General features: G+C 37.8%; 1 protein-coding gene across 6 annotated transcripts in view; it reads left to right on the top strand.

Annotated features, from left to right (window-relative positions):
* The window catches only part of cep290 (centrosomal protein 290), a 69,592-nt gene that overhangs the window by 3,350 nt on the left and 47,907 nt on the right, over positions 1-18,335 (top strand). For all 6 annotated transcript variants that reach the window (XM_023348799.1, XM_023348795.1, XM_023348811.1 and 3 more), the window contains exons 2-18: positions 1,460-1,537; positions 1,738-1,807; positions 1,910-1,956; positions 3,159-3,293; positions 3,676-3,729; positions 4,973-5,119; positions 5,312-5,494; positions 5,780-5,869; positions 7,414-7,536; positions 9,328-9,451; positions 10,920-11,092; positions 11,468-11,630; positions 11,747-11,847; positions 11,936-12,002; positions 14,857-14,969; positions 15,833-15,908; positions 16,033-16,160. In XM_023348799.1, the coding sequence (XP_023204567.1) occupies positions 1,460-1,537; positions 1,738-1,807; positions 1,910-1,956; positions 3,159-3,293; positions 3,676-3,729; positions 4,973-5,119; positions 5,312-5,494; positions 5,780-5,869; positions 7,414-7,536; positions 9,328-9,451; positions 10,920-11,092; positions 11,468-11,630; positions 11,747-11,847; positions 11,936-12,002; positions 14,857-14,969; positions 15,833-15,908; positions 16,033-16,160 (1,872 nt within the window). The remainder of the gene's footprint in view (positions 1-1,459; positions 1,538-1,737; positions 1,808-1,909; positions 1,957-3,158; positions 3,294-3,675; positions 3,730-4,972; positions 5,120-5,311; positions 5,495-5,779; positions 5,870-7,413; positions 7,537-9,327; positions 9,452-10,919; positions 11,093-11,467; positions 11,631-11,746; positions 11,848-11,935; positions 12,003-14,856; positions 14,970-15,832; positions 15,909-16,032; positions 16,161-18,335) is intronic.

Here is an 18,335-nt window from a genome sequence, read left to right as displayed (position 1 = left end):
TTGGCATGTTTGATAAATCCTTGACTTTTCTGTATTTACTTTTCTGTATTTACCCTAAGCTCCTCTTTGGAGCTTCATTCCCCACCCGAGCTCCTACCCAACAGCGCAGCCTTTCCCCGTGCCTCCCCCACACAGCTCCTCCAGACTAGCAGTAGCAGCAATTGACTAACACCTGCTGGAGCTGCCATTCTACTGAGCACATCATGCCAGCTACTTCCCAGCTCTACACTCAGAAATTGGTTGTAATTGGCATCATGGAGAAGCATTGTTGTGATGACATGCGGAAGGGGCGGGGGGGTCTAAAAGGGTAGGAGTTTCTTAAAGAGACAGAGGAAATTTCAGGGCAGCATATGGCCATCATGTGAAGTCAAATTTCTTTAAATTTATTTTTAATATGTACAGTTTCATAATATCTGGAGATAATATAGTTTTGTGCTGTAGTTCTGACTATTTTCCACAGAGAAATCTTGTGTTGACACTTATCACCCAGAGTTATGGTCATAATGTTTTGCCTGATTGAGTTTGAGTGACAGATGGTGCATGTATATCAAGTTGTCTTGATTTTGTTCTAAAATATATATATTGTTATTCTTTTAACATTATACAGTTTCAGAGCCGCTTGCTGGATAGTTCTTACATTTGACACAGCAGCTCAGCAATAAAATCTGAGCATCTTTACTGATCTTTGATTAGTCGAAGGAAAAATGTCTATGCAGCTATAACCTTCTACATGTGTATATATATATATATATATATATATATATATATATATATATATATATATATATATATATATATATATATATACACATATATATATATATATATACAGTATATACTATATACTGTATATATATATATATATATATATATATATATATATATATATATATATATATATATATATATACACAGTATATACTATATATATACAGTACAGACCAAAAGTTTGGACACACCTTCTAATTCAATGGGTTTTCTTTATTTTCATGACTATTTATAAGGCAATAAATCCCACTTATTAACCTGACAGGACACACCTGTGAAGTGAAAACCATTTCAGGTGACGACCTGTTGAAGCTCATCAAGAAAATGCAGAGTGTGTGCAAAGCAGTAATCACAGCAAAAGGTTGTTACTTTGAAGAAACTAGAATATAAGGGGTATTTTCAGTTGTTTTACATTTTTTTGTTTAGTGCATATTTCCACATGTGTTATTCATAGTTTTGATGCCTTCAGTGTGAATCTACAATGTCAATAGTCATGAAAGTAAAGGAAACTCATTGAATTAAAAGGTGTGTCCAAACCTTTGGTCTGTACTGTATATATATATATAAATATATATTTGGTTTAATCTCTCACCGTTTTCAACTGCAAGAGATGTACTCCATCACTGTTATTATTAGTTTAGCTGACTGCACTGTTGAAAATCTTTCCGACTAAATCATATTTTCCATGCAGACAAAAGAATGGGAGGTGAAGGATAAAGCCAAGGAGAACATTATCCGTGTCCTCCAAGTGGGTCAGGCCCTGCTAAAGGTGTCAGGTTTTGTTGTTTCTACACTCTGCTCTCTCCTGTGCACATCTGCTCGCTAGCTCATAGGCATGATTTATGTTTGAAGAAGGAAGAAAATTTCATAGTTTATAGTGCAGCTAGTGATGGTTGTCATCAGCATCCATCACAGAAGTGATGGATGTTGGTTGGTTTGAGCTCTTCAGTCTCTGTCTCCACCTGTTAGATGAAAGAGCGCGAGGTTAAGCTCCATGAAAGCTTCATCGATGATATCGGTGTACAGCACGTCAAAACCGGTTCGTAAGCACGCGCCGTTTGATGGAAAAACCAATTTTTTATGAAAACAGCATGTTTATAGTGTTCTTTTTTTTTCTCTCCTTGCTCCATTTGTTATCTAGAAAATGAACTTCGTGCAAAAGTGTCCAGGCTGGAACAAGAGCGCAAGGTAAGGCTGTGGAGCAATTGTGTATTTCAGGTAGGGATGCGCGATATTTGGGTATCGGCATCAGTATATACCGATGTTAGTCACGTTTGAACATATCTGTATTAGGGCTGCAACTAACGATTATTTGATTAGTCAAATATCCTTACTATTAGTCGATTTAAAAATTGGCACATTTTGCAGATTTTTCATTAAACAACTTAAGTTTGATGTATTCACTATTAGAAATACACCAAAAATAAACAATTACATTTACATGTTTTAAATAATAAAATAAATATTTTATTGCCTAAAAAATAGCAACATATTCTTTAGTGAGCATTTGATCATTTGTACATGTGAACAGCTCTGCCTTTTCTGCTTGACTTTACATCAATACAGTGTAGGGCTAGTCTGTTGACTCTTATTTTGATTAACCGATTAATATTTGCATAGTGTAATATGCTTAATAAGAAATTTGCTTTTTACAGAATTTCACCTGGATGAAGCTTAACTATTGCACTTGGGCTTTTTATAATCTTAATGCAAAATGTATGTATTTTTTTGTACAGTACACAGCTCTTTTAGCAAATTATCTTTTTTTGAGTTTGCATATTTCATTTAAAGAGTACTAAACTATATAACGATTATTTCAATTGTCGATTCATCACAATTAATCTGATTTAACTGGTTGCTCTATTCAGGGAAACACGTCAGAGTTTGTGGTTTTTAATGTGACAAAATGTAAACAGCCAGAGGGGTGTGAATACTTACAGATGGCACTGGTGACCCCTCTGTCGTGGGTCTGACCTGAAACCACTTTTTCTGCCTCTTCACTTCCGCCATCAAGGCCAAACCTTTCAGCCAATCACACAATGTAATCTTGGCTACACCAGGATTGGTTGTTGTGATCACTGCAGGAGAGCACCTAAGAAGATTACCTGCTAATTCCATGCACAGTCTTAGCATTTACTTCTTGTTTTGAATGAACTGAAACTGAGTTACTATTATTATTTTTTTTTTTGGCTTTAGGAGAATTTGCAATCCTTTGTTTTCGCAAAGAAATGAATCCTCGTTTGAGGACTTTAACAATCACAGCTGAGCCGCACGTTGGCTCTGTAAACAGAAGAAGGTGATGAGAGACTAAGGTGGGGGTTGTTTTTTCTTCTTCTTTTATTCTCCCTCTTCTTCTTCTCTCTGTCTCGTTTCCGATCCATACGTCTCAGGAGCTCGGCACTGGGCCAGATAGCCGCTTTCTTAGGGATGAGATTCGGCAGCTCGAGGCCCAGCTGGAGCAACGGGAGAAGGAATTGACCCAGTTAAGGAAAGACATGGGCAAGGAGAAGAAAACCAATGAAGAGGTATGAGTGCCACCCACAGTACCTGCACGTTTTACACCACCGCAGGAGTCTTTGGGTAACCTTCCTGTTTAGTTTCCATACACAATTTTTTGGTTTGTCTTTTAAAAAATACTACAGGGATTATTAGTGAACCGTATATGGATTATGTGTTGGTAAATTCCAATAACAAAGGATTAAATCTTTAGAAAAAAAAACACTTGGTATTGCAAATCTTAATTTCCTCTTTGAGGTAATCAGATTAGTCATTGTTTGCTTTAAGCATTTAGGCACCCTGCACTGAATACTTCTCATATAAGACATAGCCTTGCTAGCTAAGCTAACTGTGTTGAATTATGTGATAGAAATGTATCTGCACATTTTGTTATGTGTTTCCTTGTCCTAGCTGATTGTGCGACTGGAGGAGGCTGAGGACGAAGTGAAAAAGTTAAAAAGAGAGGTACGGAACCGCTGGGAAGACATCAGCTCCATCCATCTTTCCCTTTCATTCTCCTCTGTCCTCACCTGGTCTCACCTGCTCTCATTTCTGCCTGATTTCAAATCTTCTTCGTTTGTTCTATTCTTTCTTTTGTCTGTTTATCTTCCAATGGACAGTTGAAAAAATCTAAGAGGAAGGTAAGAAATGTAGGAACTGTAGTGACGTAAAATTAGATCAAAGTTAAGAATGGAGAATTTGATTCTGTTACACACTTTACAACAAAATAGCCCATTCTGTGTCTGTTAATGTAGTAGAAGTATTCAGTTCAAAAATACTCTTATTCATTGTTGTTACTCATGTCATCCAAGCATCTTCAAACAGTCATTCACTGTACGACGGTCTCAGGACTGTCATGACATGCTAACCGGTCAGTTTTTTGGTAGTAAAGACGATATTCCACAGTAACATGTGATGGATGACATCATCAGTTGTTGGCAAGCACTCAATTGCTTTTGCCACTATTTTTTAAATTACTATTATTATTATTTTAAATCTGTGTGGCCGTTGAACTTTGGGATTTGGGGTCGTAGTTCAGGTATTATTTGAGCTTTTAAGATGCCAATCAACTTCTGCCGGTTGCAAAAACAGCATATTATTTCCACGGGGACGTGGATTTTTACTCTTTGGAATTGTCAAAAACATTTGTCTTTTGTTTTTGACGATTGTTCCCAACACCAGAGGGAACAATTGTCCAAACTTGTACATAAGACTTCCGACCAAAAGAATGATTTCTTCTGAATATTTCTGCAAAAAGACCAAATCAGAACAAATTCAACATGGCTCCTCTGACATGGTGCTAATATGAAAGACATAATTCTAAAACTGTTCCTACTAAAGGTGCACCCAATATAATAATTTATTTTTGTCAGTCTTTTAACAATCGTTAAAATACACAGTTGTGTTGTAAAGCACTTTGAAATGCCTTGTTGCTGAAAGGTGCTATGCAAATAAAATTTGATTGATTGATTGACAGTTAAGGTAACACACCCCACAGAAGGCAAAAAAGGCATATGATAGATTAGTTGTGATCACGTATCTTTTTCAAACACATTGATGTTCGTATCTAAATTGTCCCAAAGTTCCGTGACTGACAATGGCTGAAAAGTCCAAAGCAATTTTCTAAAAAAAAAACAACTGTTTTTTTATTTATGTCTGGTCGTTATTCTTCCTTAAAGCTGTTCCTGCCTTTCTTGTGCCATGGCAGAATGAGCAGTTCCAGCAGGACGTGGAGTTCTACCGTGGAGAGCTGGAGCAGAAGGAGCCGCTCACCTCCAGAGATGACGGCGCTGAGATTCAGAGGAAGCTCAGCCTGGCCAACCGACAGCTCTATCAGTGCCTGGACGACCTGCAGGTTCATGGAAACCTCACGTACTAAATGAGATACATTAGCATATCCTACTGACTTTTTTATATACTTTTAAACAAATCATCTTTTACAACTCCTTCTTTTATGGCTGTCGGCTCCTAATGTGCGCAACATGTGTTAAAAGTTGAGATATTCATTCATTGTTCTAATTTATCGTTGTTATTTTGCGTCCAACAGCGAGCAGAGGATGAAAATGCACACCTGAAGACACAGAACGTGCAGCTGCAGAGAAGCCTGGAGGAGTCTGTGAAAGAGATGGAGAAGATGACAGATGAGTACAACAAGATGAAGATCGTTGTACAGCAGACTGACTCAATTATGGACCAGCTCAGGAAAGAAAGGGATCACACGAAGCTTCAAGTAAAAGCCCGCTCTCGCTCCACTGCTTGCGTGTGTGTGGGTTTTTTTTTTTTTTATGTCCGTGTTTTGATCCCACTCTGAATCGGTGGGTGGTTTGCAAAATATGTTTCCATGCTGAGATGAGTTACGCGGTATCATTTATCATTCTTTTGGAGGGTCAAAGAGTGTGAGTAATATTATCAAAGAAAAGTTGCTGTGTTAGATCTGTCCTGTTTGTTTTGAAGTAGATAATCTAATGTTTCTGTGCACCAAACTCAAGCAAGGCTTTGTGTTTTTTATGTGCAGGTTAGAGAGCTGACAGAAAAGATTCAAAGCATGACTGAAGAGAATGACCCAATCATGGCAGCTGTCAATGCCAAAGTAGAGGAGTGGAAGGTGAGTGGCAAATATAGGCAATAATGTCAAGTCTCATTCTTCTTTATTTTTTGTTTTCGACAGATATTCCTAACAGAATTGACTCTACAGAAACCTTTGCCTTTGGAGAAACATTTTGACCGCATTAACTCACGCGGCTGTGGTCAGAGGTTTACATTCTCTCATCATGGGGTATGAGTGTCATTCATTTTGGGCTTTTGATATTTTATTCAAGCCATTCTTTTCCCCCAGACTGATGTATTAACACCACAGTGATTTTTAAAAACTGGGTGCAGAAGTTGTTTATCCATATTGGATTTTCTCTAATGCACACAGATTATTCTAAATAAATCCAGTTAAAGGGGCAGTATTATGTGTTTTCCTGACACATAGTGCCCTTTTATAGCATAAACGAGTAACTGTTAACTTCAGTTGTTATAAACATGTATATACCAAATATGACTTAAAATAAATGTCACTTCCTAATTTAATGTCTTGAAATTGGGCCTCTGTCTTTTTAGAAACTCTACCTTCATGAAGTCATCACAACATGGCTCCTCTATTAACCCTTCAACGTTTCTTATCAGCATTTCACTGAGAAGTAGCTCCTATAATGTGCTCAGCAGTTCCTCCAGGTGTTTGCTAATTGCTGCTGGCTAGTCTGAAGGAGCTGAGTTGGGGATTCGGAGCAGAGGGGTGCGCTGTAATGTAAAATCTTGGAAACTGCTTCTCTGAGGAGGAGCTTTGTCCTCGAAGGCGGAGCTAGGTCCAACCAGGAGTTTTGCACAACTGAATGGTTGCCATGAGAGATTCAAGGATTTCTCAAACATGCATGAAAGAATCAAATCAATAATCCAGGTTTGCTTTTGATTAGGGAATACATTGTAATGTGATATAAAGTTCATATAAGCCCTTTGGGCCTTTAAGCCCAAAGTTATTCATAAGCCATCTGGTTGTGTTGTCCCTGGGAGTGCAGTTAGAAAATTTATACCAGAAAAAAAAGAAGCCTAAAATGACCCTAGATGTGTAGTTCTTAGGCTAGCTGACAGTTTAGGTCAATACTTTCCTTGTGTTTTATGTGTTTTAAATACTGGCCGTGCTTCACCTGAGCATAACACAGCAACTTGTGGTTACTAGATAAACATGTCAGTACGTTCTTCCACTAAAACAGGTACAAAAAGACTTGAACCACTAGCCTGTGAGGGTCCAGTCTCCATAATCTGCTTGATTTATAACAAACAAGCAAGTCAGTTGTGGTTTAGTGAAATCTCTCCACCACCAGATCTATGGAAGCACAGAAAAAACACCGGACAGTTGTTAGTAAGTCAAATGAAATGAAATGAAATCAGTGTGGTTTATTGGCTGTTGAGAACAAAGTTGCTTTTTTTGTATTTGCCTTACTTTAGAGTTTTCAAGAGACAGACTGAGTGTAAAAATTTGCAAATAGTTATTTTTTTTCATATGAGTACTTATTTTCTGTCGTTTGTGATTTTATTGTATTTTGTTCTCTTACTTGAGTAAACATTAGCCTGTGACACTGGTGACAAGATGTTTTCCTCACACAGAAAGTGCTGTCTGGGAAGGATGAGGAAATCTTGGTGTACCAGCAAATGATCCGTGAGCTGAGGGAAAAGCTGCGCTCTGCCCAGCTGGACTTGGACAAAAGCAACATAATTGCCCTGCAGCAGGTGTGTCCAAAAACAGCAAGCAGAGGAGTCAAACGTCTTCATTTATAATTATATCCGGCTTCTCCCAATGTGGCGCCTCTAACAGTGTGGCATGTTGCAGAAGCTAGTTCTTTAGAACAGCTCATACTTTGTTAGAGCTGCTTGAAAATGGTAAAATATGTAGAATTTTATCTAGATTATTCTTAATAAAATTAAAAATGTTTTTTCTCAGCATTTGTCATATTTGGCACTAATAATTGGCTGCCAAACATTCCGTAAAATGTTCAAAAGTAAAGGTAAAAGCATTTCTGCAAACTAGCGCAATGCTCACATCAAATTGCATGGTTGCCTTGGACACAATAGAGAGAGAACTCCAAAAAAAATTGTAAATTGATAACAGTGACAAGTTGCAGCTTTCAAAAACTATCCTTCACTTGTGTCACTGTTCAGTCATATGAGCCAACTGTTCCTAGTGGGCATCAGTGGTACAACAACAGAAGTGGTTTTATCACAAAATAGTAGTTCAACCATTTTAAACTGATGTTGCGTTCCCTTTGTAGTCAATAATGGGAAATAACAACTTCCCAGTCTAAAAATCGACTGGGACGCCCTCTGAAGTCGAACTTCTCACTGGGATAATGTGAGGAACCCCGACTTGTAAGACCGACTTTGCGTTTTAATATGGCCGCTCCTCGCACCAGCAGTAGTAAACATGTTTATTTTACATGTAAATCAATGTTACTGATAGCACCTGCAACTATAAACTGAATAAATTAACAATGGTGTTTGTCCACTGAAAGCATCGCCATGTTGAAATCCCAACTCCTCGGACTATTTTAACTGGAATGCTGCTACTTTGTCAAACCCAACTCTGAGTACCGACTTCGGAGGTAACTGAAACACAGGGTTAGGTTCTGATTCTGATTCATAAACAACACATGCTCAGAACATCTCAGGAGAGAAATCTCACCTCTCTCTCTTAAAGTTTTATTTTTCACTGGATCCACTTTTTGTTCCGGCACCATTTTTTTTGAAGATGGTGACCTTGGTACGACCTTCACAAAAGTATACAGTAAAAGCACAAAAAAATACATATATATATTAGGGGTGCACCAATAAATGGGGCCAGAATTCCTTGATTTTAGGTGATCAACAATCTTACATGTAAAACCGATCTTATGCTCTGATATTTTCTACCTACAAAAAGGTTTGAAAAATCAGTCTTCTGTGACAGAAGTTTGACTGACAAACCTGACCTAAGGGTCACATCTGGACATGTTCAGTTAACAATAGCCTCCCCACTGTTAGCAACTTAGTGAGTTTGTTGTTATATTTACTATTCAGACAAAATAAATTACAGTATTGGCCAAAACTGAAGTTGGCTGGTCAGGTGCTTTAAAATAAGTGATGAGCCAGAAAACTGCAATCAGAGCGCCCCAAGTAGTATGTATAAAATATGTAGAATTAACTGGTTATAAGATGTTGGGTAGGTTTGCTGCGGAAGATTTTGTGTTTGTGCACATGTCGCTCTGTTCCATCCACATGCCATTTTCCAGTTTTTGACTTATTTTCTTGTTTTGCATGCATCATTACCTCATTTTAATTTTTTTATTTTCATCCACCTGTCCTCCCTCCCTTCTCTGCCGCTGCTCTGGCCCAGGTCATATACGAACTCTGTGGTGTAAGTTCCATCCGTCACGTGTTTTCGTCTTAGAAGTTGCCTCATAGCGCCCACAGCGAGGCGAGTTACAACCCCGTTTAGTCCGTCGCTGAACTGTCATTATTCAGAAATGTCTGCGAATGTCCCCACAGGCCATCCAGGAGCGAGATAATCAGATCAAGACGCTGAGCGAGCAGGTGGAGCAGTATACAGGAGAGATGGAAAAGCACGCTCAGCTCATAGAGGAGCTGAAGATGTCCACAAACAAAGACAGAGGTGTGTTGGCCAGCGTTTAAACTGACCAATCAAATGTCTTGTTTTAGATGTTGGCTTCAAGTTCAGTTAGAAACAAAAATGTTATTCATGAGATTTTATGTTGCCAGATAAAAGAATTATAGTCAGAAAGTTGCTTCTTGAAAAGTATTTTTTTAGCTTGTGGACAAAATATTCATAAAAAGGATTTTACTGTCTATTAGGAATGACAATGATAAGTTACAGGGCACTAGTTTGGTTTCACGGTTCGCCACGCCGATTTAGCCTTGCCGCTCCGATTAGCGTTCTTGTCACGCAAAGTTAGCTGCCTTTCGCAGAGGGATTTCTAAATGTTTAAAAAGACAGATGTTTCCTTCAGAAAGTGGCATGGACCAAAATACAGCTGACAATTCAGAATGTTTTCTTTCAATTGTACTGGATGTTCCAGCTTATGAACATATGGCTAGTGACCATGTTGAATGCGAAGTTTAGTTTTTGTTTTGTTTTCTTTGCTGGCATAAAAAAGATTTGCCTGAAAGAATTTATTGAATTGGCAGCTACCCAGGGTGACTTTTCGGTGAAGACTAAGGGTGAAGATTAAAGGATAAGGATTGCAGATATACAAAAGTTGGAAAGTTTTTCTGAACACAAACAGTTTCCAGGACTATGAGGTTAAGCAAATTGTACATAAATTAAGTCCAGGACTTTTAAGACATTAACTTAGATTTATTGATTGCAAAGATTTTAATGCATTAAAAATGTTAACACAGGATTCCTTGTTTTTGCGCTTTTCTTGTACGACGCTAAATCTGATGGAGAAAAACGACATCCACAAACAACGATGGACAATGAGGCCGCTTCTCTTAGTCCACTGTGGGTTTATTTTTCTGTCAATATACGGTCTGGTTGGACAGTGGAAAAGACTATTGTAGTGTGCTAAAAGGAGTTAGCCTATCAGTGAAGCTACTCTAGCCTAAAATAGCATCTCAATGCTAAACATGTTGCAGCACCACAGACGTCTCCAATGCTAATGTTGGCACCCAGAGTCCACATTTCTAAAGAAAACACTTGAAAACTGAATGGGTATAAAAAGCACTTTGCACCATCCTGATGGTTGAAAAGCCTAAATAACAGATTAAAAACATTAATATTGTTGCTGTTGAGCTAATATGTCTATTTATTCAAGAATTTAGCAGCAAAAAGGAATTTTGGAAATGAAAATGTTGCTTAATTAATCGACTAATTGCAACTAACTAATTACAAACCCTTCAATTAACAATTAATTAAAAATTTTAAATCGAGTTCCACCACTAGTTTGTAAATATTATTGTAGAAGCATTCCTATCTGAAAAGGGAACAGTTAAAAAACATCGTTAAAAGCCGCAATTCTAACAATCATACTTCTGATGGGCTTATGTGAACTTGTGACTAACTTGGATTTTTAGTAGTGCTTGGCTGGTAAATGTAGTTTAATAACATGTTTCTGTCTCAGGTGCTCCTTCGACGTTACAGCAGAAGAAGATGGAGGAGCTGCAGTCCAAATTGAAAGTCGCGGAGGCCAGAGCGATGGAAGCAGAGCGGGCCTTCAGACAGGCAGAATCGCATGCTGAGGAAAAAGACAAAGCCTTTATTGAGGCGTCAAATCGCCTGAGCCAGTACGAGTCTGTAAGTCCACGAATACCTGTTTTTATCCTGCCTTTGTTTTTGGCCTCAGCTTCCGAGACTTGTTTTTATCCAAATCGAATGAACTGACTTCTAATTTCCCAGAAATAAGGCCTGTGATTTTTCTCTTTTCACCGTCCTTTAAATAGGGATGTTAAAACGCCTATGTGACTGTGGCGTGATCAATATGCTTTATGGGCCCACAAGCGTAGTGTTTGTTTTTTTCACCAAAGCTAATCGCACCCTGACTCCCACCCCCTCTGTCTCTCTTCTCCCCCCAAAAAGAAGGAAATAAACAAAAGTGAGACAGGACGTGCTTTTTTATGTTATTTATTTTTTTGACTGATGACAAATCACAGAGCTCTTTCTGTACGGCAGGGCACTTACGGCCTGGAAGCAGCCATTGCCGAGATCAAAGAGTGTAACAATCAAATTAGAATGAGAGATTGTGAGGCAGAGGCCATGACCAAAGAGATCAACCAGCTCGAGCTGAGAATCAATGACCTCATGGATGAAAATGAGGAGTTCCGGGAAAAACTAGGTCAGAGGTTTTAAAAGCACCACTGTTCTCCGTCTGTTTAGACAACGCTGGCTCATCTGAGGCGAGGAAATTTCTAACGAGTTCTTTTTTTGGTGGGATTTTCCGGTTGCGAGCAGGTCTGGAGCCGAAGCAGGAAGTGGATCTGACAGAATTCAGGCGCGCCAGGGATCTCAGGCAGCGCCAGTACAAAGCCGAAAACCAGGTTCTTGCCAAAGAGGTAAGGCTGCGTTCATAGGAGATCAGACTGTTGCTTTTAGAAGTGCTGGAGTGGCCTCATGTCAACACGCGGTTGGATTTCTTTTCAGATTGAGCGACTGGAAGAAGAGCGGCTGGAGCTGAAGAAACAAATCAGGCGCATGGTGAAAGAAAAAGGTGAAAGGCCTGATTTAAATAGTGCAAAGCATTTCCTAATAGACCTGTCGAAATACACCAATTAATTGCGTGATAAATTAAAACCAGCGCAATAATTTCCATTTATTGCAATGGAAATTGCAACAAACAATAAAATTGTAACAATGCAATTTGTTACTTTTGCTTTTCTATCTCTCTTTCTACCAAAAACTGGATGACAAAAATCTTCAGTCCCACTTTTATGTGAAGGACAGTACGGAGCCCTCTAGGGGACATGGGGATTTTTTTTTCTTTTGCGTTACCTCGCAAAACTTTTGCGTTACCTCGCAATACTTTTGCGTTACCTCGCAAAACTTTTGCGTTCCCTCGCAATACTTTTGCGTTCCCTCGCAAAACTTTTGCGTTACCTCGCAATACTGTACTGGTCAGTTATGCAGCAAAATTGAACACTGCAAGCCTTTCCTACGGTGGGCGCCGTACTTTATGCTTTAATATAAGGTTATGTGAGGTATTTCCATGAATGTTAGAATCTTTTTGTGAAATATCTGAAGTTTTATATCTTTCTTTAGGATAGAAAGGCACCACAAACCTACGATATAAACAGAAACCTTCCGTAAGTAGGAAAGAAATAAAAATACATCCTAATTTGGACTATTTCTGAGTTATTATCGCGGTTAATAAATCATCTGACAGTTTTGATTGTGTCTCTGTTGTGTTCGTAACCTGAATGGTTTAAAGAGCTGCTTTCAGTGCCGCTCCATCTTAACCTTAACAGACATAAACATGCAGTAAAAAATAAATCGATTTTCAATCAGTGTTTTGCACCAAACAGTTTTTACTGTTAACAAGTTTTTATTATTAAACACACGACAAACTAATGATGGTAAAGGGCCGCACTGGGTTATCTCGGGGAATCTCATCTGTCCGTGTATCAATCAGCTCCAAACCATTTCTTTGTTCTGTCACAATTATCGATTTATTCCATTTTGATGATCAGGTTCCAAACTTTGCAAGGACTGACCGCCCCACTCACCGCTTCCTAATACACACAAAGCCAGTAACCTTCCCATTCATACCTGGTGACGTCACTCCCACGTCGACACACCCAAGTGTCAAAGCCGCTGCTCCTGTCATATCAATAATTACTTATTTCATTCATATGGCTCTTACAGAGCCTCAGTGAAAACGTGTTTATTATTATTAACTGTTTGGTGCAAAACACTGATTGAAAATCAATTTATTTTTTACTGCATGTTTATGTCTGTTAAGGTTAAGATGGAGCGGCACTGAAAGCAGCTCTTTAAACCATTCAGGTTACGAACACAACAGAGACACAATCAAAACTGTCAGATTATTTATTAACCGCGATAATAACTCAGAAATAGTCCAAATTAGGATGTATTTTTATTTCTTTCCTACTTACGGAAGGTTTCTGTTTATATCGTAGGTTTGTGGTGTCTTTCTATCCTAAAGAAAGATATAAAACTTCAGATATTTCACAAAAAGATACTAACATTCATGGAAATACCTCACATAACCTTATATTAAAGCATAAAGTACGGCGCCCACCGTAGGAAAGGCTTGCGGTATTCAATTATGCTGCATAACTGACCAGTACAGTATTGCGAGGTAACGCAAAAGTTTTGCGAGGGAACGCAAAAGGTTTTGCGAGGGAACGCAAACGTTTTGCGAGGTAACGCAAAAGTATTGCGAGGTAACGCAAAAGTTTTGCGAGGTAACGCAAAAGTATTGCGAGGTAACGCAAAAGTATTGCGAGGTAACGCAAAAGTTTTGCGAGGTAACGCAAAAGTATTGCGAGGTAACGCAAAAGTTTTGCGAGGTAACGCAAAAGTATTGCGAGGTAACGCAAAAGTTTTGCGAGGTAACGCAAAAGTATTGCGAGGTAACGCAAAAGAAAAAAAAATCCCCATGTCCCCTAGAGGGCTCCGTAGGACAGTTTTGCTTACAAAGACTTCATAATTAATTTAGACACATTTTTATGAATTGTTTTGTAAATAAAGTGCAAAGAAATATCATTTGAGAGCAAATCCAAACAAAGTTGTTTTTATGGTAGAGTTGAGACACTGCAATACAAAATTAAATAAGATTGCAAGAGAGAATCTGAAACTAAAATATCAATCTCATCCCAGCAGAATCGATTCGATACAGATTTAGTATCGGTATTCTCAATATTTTGGATCCATCTGCCCACCTCTATGTATTAGATCATTAAGTTGATTGGCATTTGTTAACTTCAGTGTTTTTGAGGACCGGCAACAGGCTACAAAACAGGTCTAAAAATAGACCTATTTTGAGTTTTTGACCAATGAGGTTTGGTCTCATTTTGAAAAAATCTGCTTATTTTTATCACTTTTCTGTTGGGATACAGAGCTCTAAAATGCAAGAAAATGCACAGAATAAAACATGATTCTGCACAGTTTTCACGTTAACATTCCATACTCCGTTCAGCATCCCCTTAAACTCTTTTACAATTTGTCATATTACAACCACAAGCTTCAATATACTTTTATTGGAATTTCATGTGGTAGAACACAAAGTCATGCATAACTGCGACGTGGAAAGGAAAGTATGGATGGTTGTTTGACGAGTTTTTAAAAAAATATGAAAAGTTTGAATGTCCGTGGTGGTGATGTGGACATTTTATGGCAACTTTCAGTTCATAGGAAGCTGCAACTGAATCCAGTGTGGAAAGGTTACAAGTTCTGAATAAAATCAGAAAACATGAAACTGAATCTCTAGGAAAAACAGTAAAAATTAAGATGCATTCGTCTAATCTTGAGAAGAAGTGTGCTACAGCTGCTTAAAATTTTCATTTTGACACTTAGACCACTTAACATTTGTTTCTGGTGAACAGCTGTGCCTACTGGAATCCCACAGTCAAGTGTGCAGCTGGAGGAAGATGTCTGGTCCAGCAGAAAAGAAGAGGCACAAGGAAGAATTTACACTGACGACGAGATCAGACGAAAGGTAAAACCCATTACTTTTTTTTTCCTATAACAAAAAATGTTTGGTTAAAAAATAGATTTGTTCATTTACGTTCATATTGCAGCACCTAAACATTCAGAAGTAAGTTCACAGCTCCCACCTAAATTAGTTCTTGCTCATTTGTCATTTGTCGTCCAAAGTTAAGCCTCCTCGCATTAGTAGAATGCCTTGAATCAGCTTTATTATCTCTACTTACATAAATGCAGAATTACTAGAACATCTGCTCTTTGTGTAAAACAAGGTAGAGTTAGGATTATTATTTGGAGATTACAACTTCAAAGATGATCTCTTTAAAAACCTGAAGATGTTAAAGGGTGAGCATTTATTGCATCATTTATCATTTATTGTGACAAATTTCTTTTCACGATAAAATATTTTTTTTGATTTATCGTTCCAATTAATTATATTTAAATTCCTATTTTCCCCAAAGAACTGTTGGGATTGTTGCTTTTACTGTTTTCTCCGTCATTTTTTCATCAAGAACTACGATAAATGTCAGCAAATTTGAAAATATGAGTTAATGGAGCTACTGTGTTCAGCTTAGTGATATGAACCACACTTGCTATGTGACTAGTGTCCTGAAAAAAGACCACTAGACACTTATTCAAGAGCAGCCTTTGTGTTTCATGCAGTCATAGTCACACATTTACCAAAAAACAAGTAATAAATAATTTTCACCGTCACTTTAATCTCAATAATACCACAAAATATTGTGATACAATTTTACGTTTTTCCAGGTTTTAATTCAGAAGCTCTCAGACTTATAGAAGAGGTTAAAGTGAGGGAAAAACTCCATACATATATTTCACTTCATCTATTTCTCTAACGTTAACTTTGCATTGCAGAATGAATACCTAGAGAAAGAACTGAGCAGCAAGAAGAGGGAGCTGGAACTTCACAAGTCCGATTTTCAGGTTCAACGTGAGTTTGAGATGCTCTCAGAGAAAGGACACTGTTGAACTGAATTAGTAAACAGCATATTGACTGTCTCAGAGGGCCATTTGTTTGCTTTTGTTCTTGTGTGTCACTGTGTGTCGATCTACAGTGGCAGACCTGTCCAAAGCAAAGAGAGACTTGGAGGCTACCCTGAAAGATGTTCTTCAGGCCATGAGGACTAGTCAACAGACCAGTTCTGACTCTGTCACTGCTAGCAGTATGAAAAGCTTGTCTAATGTGAGTATCTAAAAAGGTAGAGATACAGTGCTTTATTTCATTTTTTTTGTTGTCTTACATCTACACAACTATCTCTGTTATATCCTCGCCTTCCTAAATGTCCCTTTTTTTTTTTGCCAAAGCTGATTTTGTCCAAAAACTAAATAAATCACCACCTCTTTCTTTTCAAGAGATGTTTTAAGCAAAAAAAAAAAAAAGTCAAAAAAGACCATCATTTTTTGAAGGTTGCAATATTGAAATTAGTGTGCTAAATATAGCGACAAAGTTGCTAAGCTAACAGCAGTGCGGTTAACAATAGCCACAATAGCTTACTGACTTTACTATTTTCAGACAACAAAAAAATAAGATATTTTAAATCGGCAGGTTTGGATTTTTATTGTAATTATTATTATAACTATTATTATTATTATTATTATTATTATTATTATTATTATTATTATTATTATTATTATTATTATTATTATTATTATTGTTGTTGTTATTGAATACCAAGGAAGCAAATTTTACAGAAATCAGAATTTTTAATGATGATGTTGGCGATCGGTCAGAAAACTGCAATTGTTGGAACCCGTATTGGGCTCGGTTGGTTTCAATAAGTCCGATATTACTTTTTTATTATTATTATTTGAAATGTGACAAAGAATCAAAAAAAAGAGAAGAAAGCCCTGAGCCTCTTTATTATCTTTGTGTCTTGGTAACTCCATTCAAAACAAAGGCAGCAGGACATTAAAAAAAAAGCACCAAATTGTGAGGCAAAATCTTTAGTGAGGCATGGCAGAGGAGGATACTGGAATGACGCTGCAGCATCAGACATGTGCAGCAGGAATTATTACAAGTACATCAGATAAAAGCCACATTGCTGACAGATGTTGGAAATAATATTTAACGGAGAACAAAATGTGCCGTTCCTTTGAAGTTCATGGATGATCATTTCTTGTAAATATAAATGTGATGATTATAGACGTGTTATTCTGAGGAACATTTAGCACTTGAAGTGAATGAAAATGATTTTTAATGACTTGTACTTCTTCCAGGGAGAACTGATTTACAACCGCAAATTTTCTGGGCAATTTTAATTTATGTTTTCTCTAATCCAAAAGGGCCAGAATTAATTCATACAGGCTTATGTGTGTCGTTAATGGCTCTAGAACAGTGGTCCCCAACCTTTTTATTACCGCAGACCAGTCAAGAATTGGCAATTTTGCTGCGGCCCGGGGATGCGGGGGCGGAGAGACTTCAGATAATGCTTCTGCATGTTGGTGTTCCCGCTAAAGCCTTTTTTTTTTTTTTTGGCTCCGATTTTTCCTTTATGACATTCTTACAACGTCCTGCAGAGTGTGGTGTGTTACGTGGTGGTGTGTTGAACATATTCAACATTGTCTTGGCCCGATTATTTCAGCCTATGGGTTTTTTTTCCCTGACTGGGACGCAGCCTGTTGAATGTGACAGGTAGCCAATCAGAAAGCGTGGTGACGTAAGAACGGAGGGAATCCTAAACAGTTGAGATGGCAACTCAGAGTCCGGTGGACATCAGAGGTGATATGTGGAAATGTTTATTACTATATGTAAAGGTCATTTTTATACATATTTATTATATGTAGTTATGTTTATTCAGTTAAAAATTGTAACTACAAACAAACATAACTCACCTCCAAATCATAGAGCAGCAAATAGAGCAGCTGCTCCCGCCGTCTGCTAAGTGATCATAACTGGCTGCAGCTGAAGATTTATCTTCTTGTCATCATAAAACAGGGTTTTTTCATCACATTTGTCACAGACTTTAGCCAGGGCCGGTGTTATTTAGCCAGTTTTTAACCTTTTTTTATTATTAGAACTCAAAATCTCATCGTCATGTCAGTAAAAATGTCTCTATCAGTCCTTCCTTTAGCCTTCCACTTGCACCGAATTCTTGTCCTGAACTGTACAGCACAGAGGAAGTGTAGCTAAATCATTTGTCAGCACAAACATCCCCAGGTTTACTCTTATTGTTTAAATCAACATGAAATGTTTGCTAATGGTTTCCAATGTGAACTAGCGGATTTCTGATCGGTAATAGCAGCCTAGCATGAGTTAAATACAATGCATGAAGTAAAACCTCTCAACTGATGACAATAAAATACCCATGGTTAATAAGAATTCAGTTAGAAATTAGAGATTCAGTGTAAAGTAGTGGGC

Source organism: Xiphophorus maculatus, chromosome 2, assembly GCF_002775205.1.
Source record: "Xiphophorus maculatus strain JP 163 A chromosome 2, X_maculatus-5.0-male, whole genome shotgun sequence".
Lineage (NCBI taxonomy): Eukaryota > Metazoa > Chordata > Actinopteri > Cyprinodontiformes > Poeciliidae > Xiphophorus > Xiphophorus maculatus.
The sequence above is the reverse complement of the archived record's forward strand: the minus strand, read 5'-3'. Positions and strand labels throughout refer to the sequence as shown.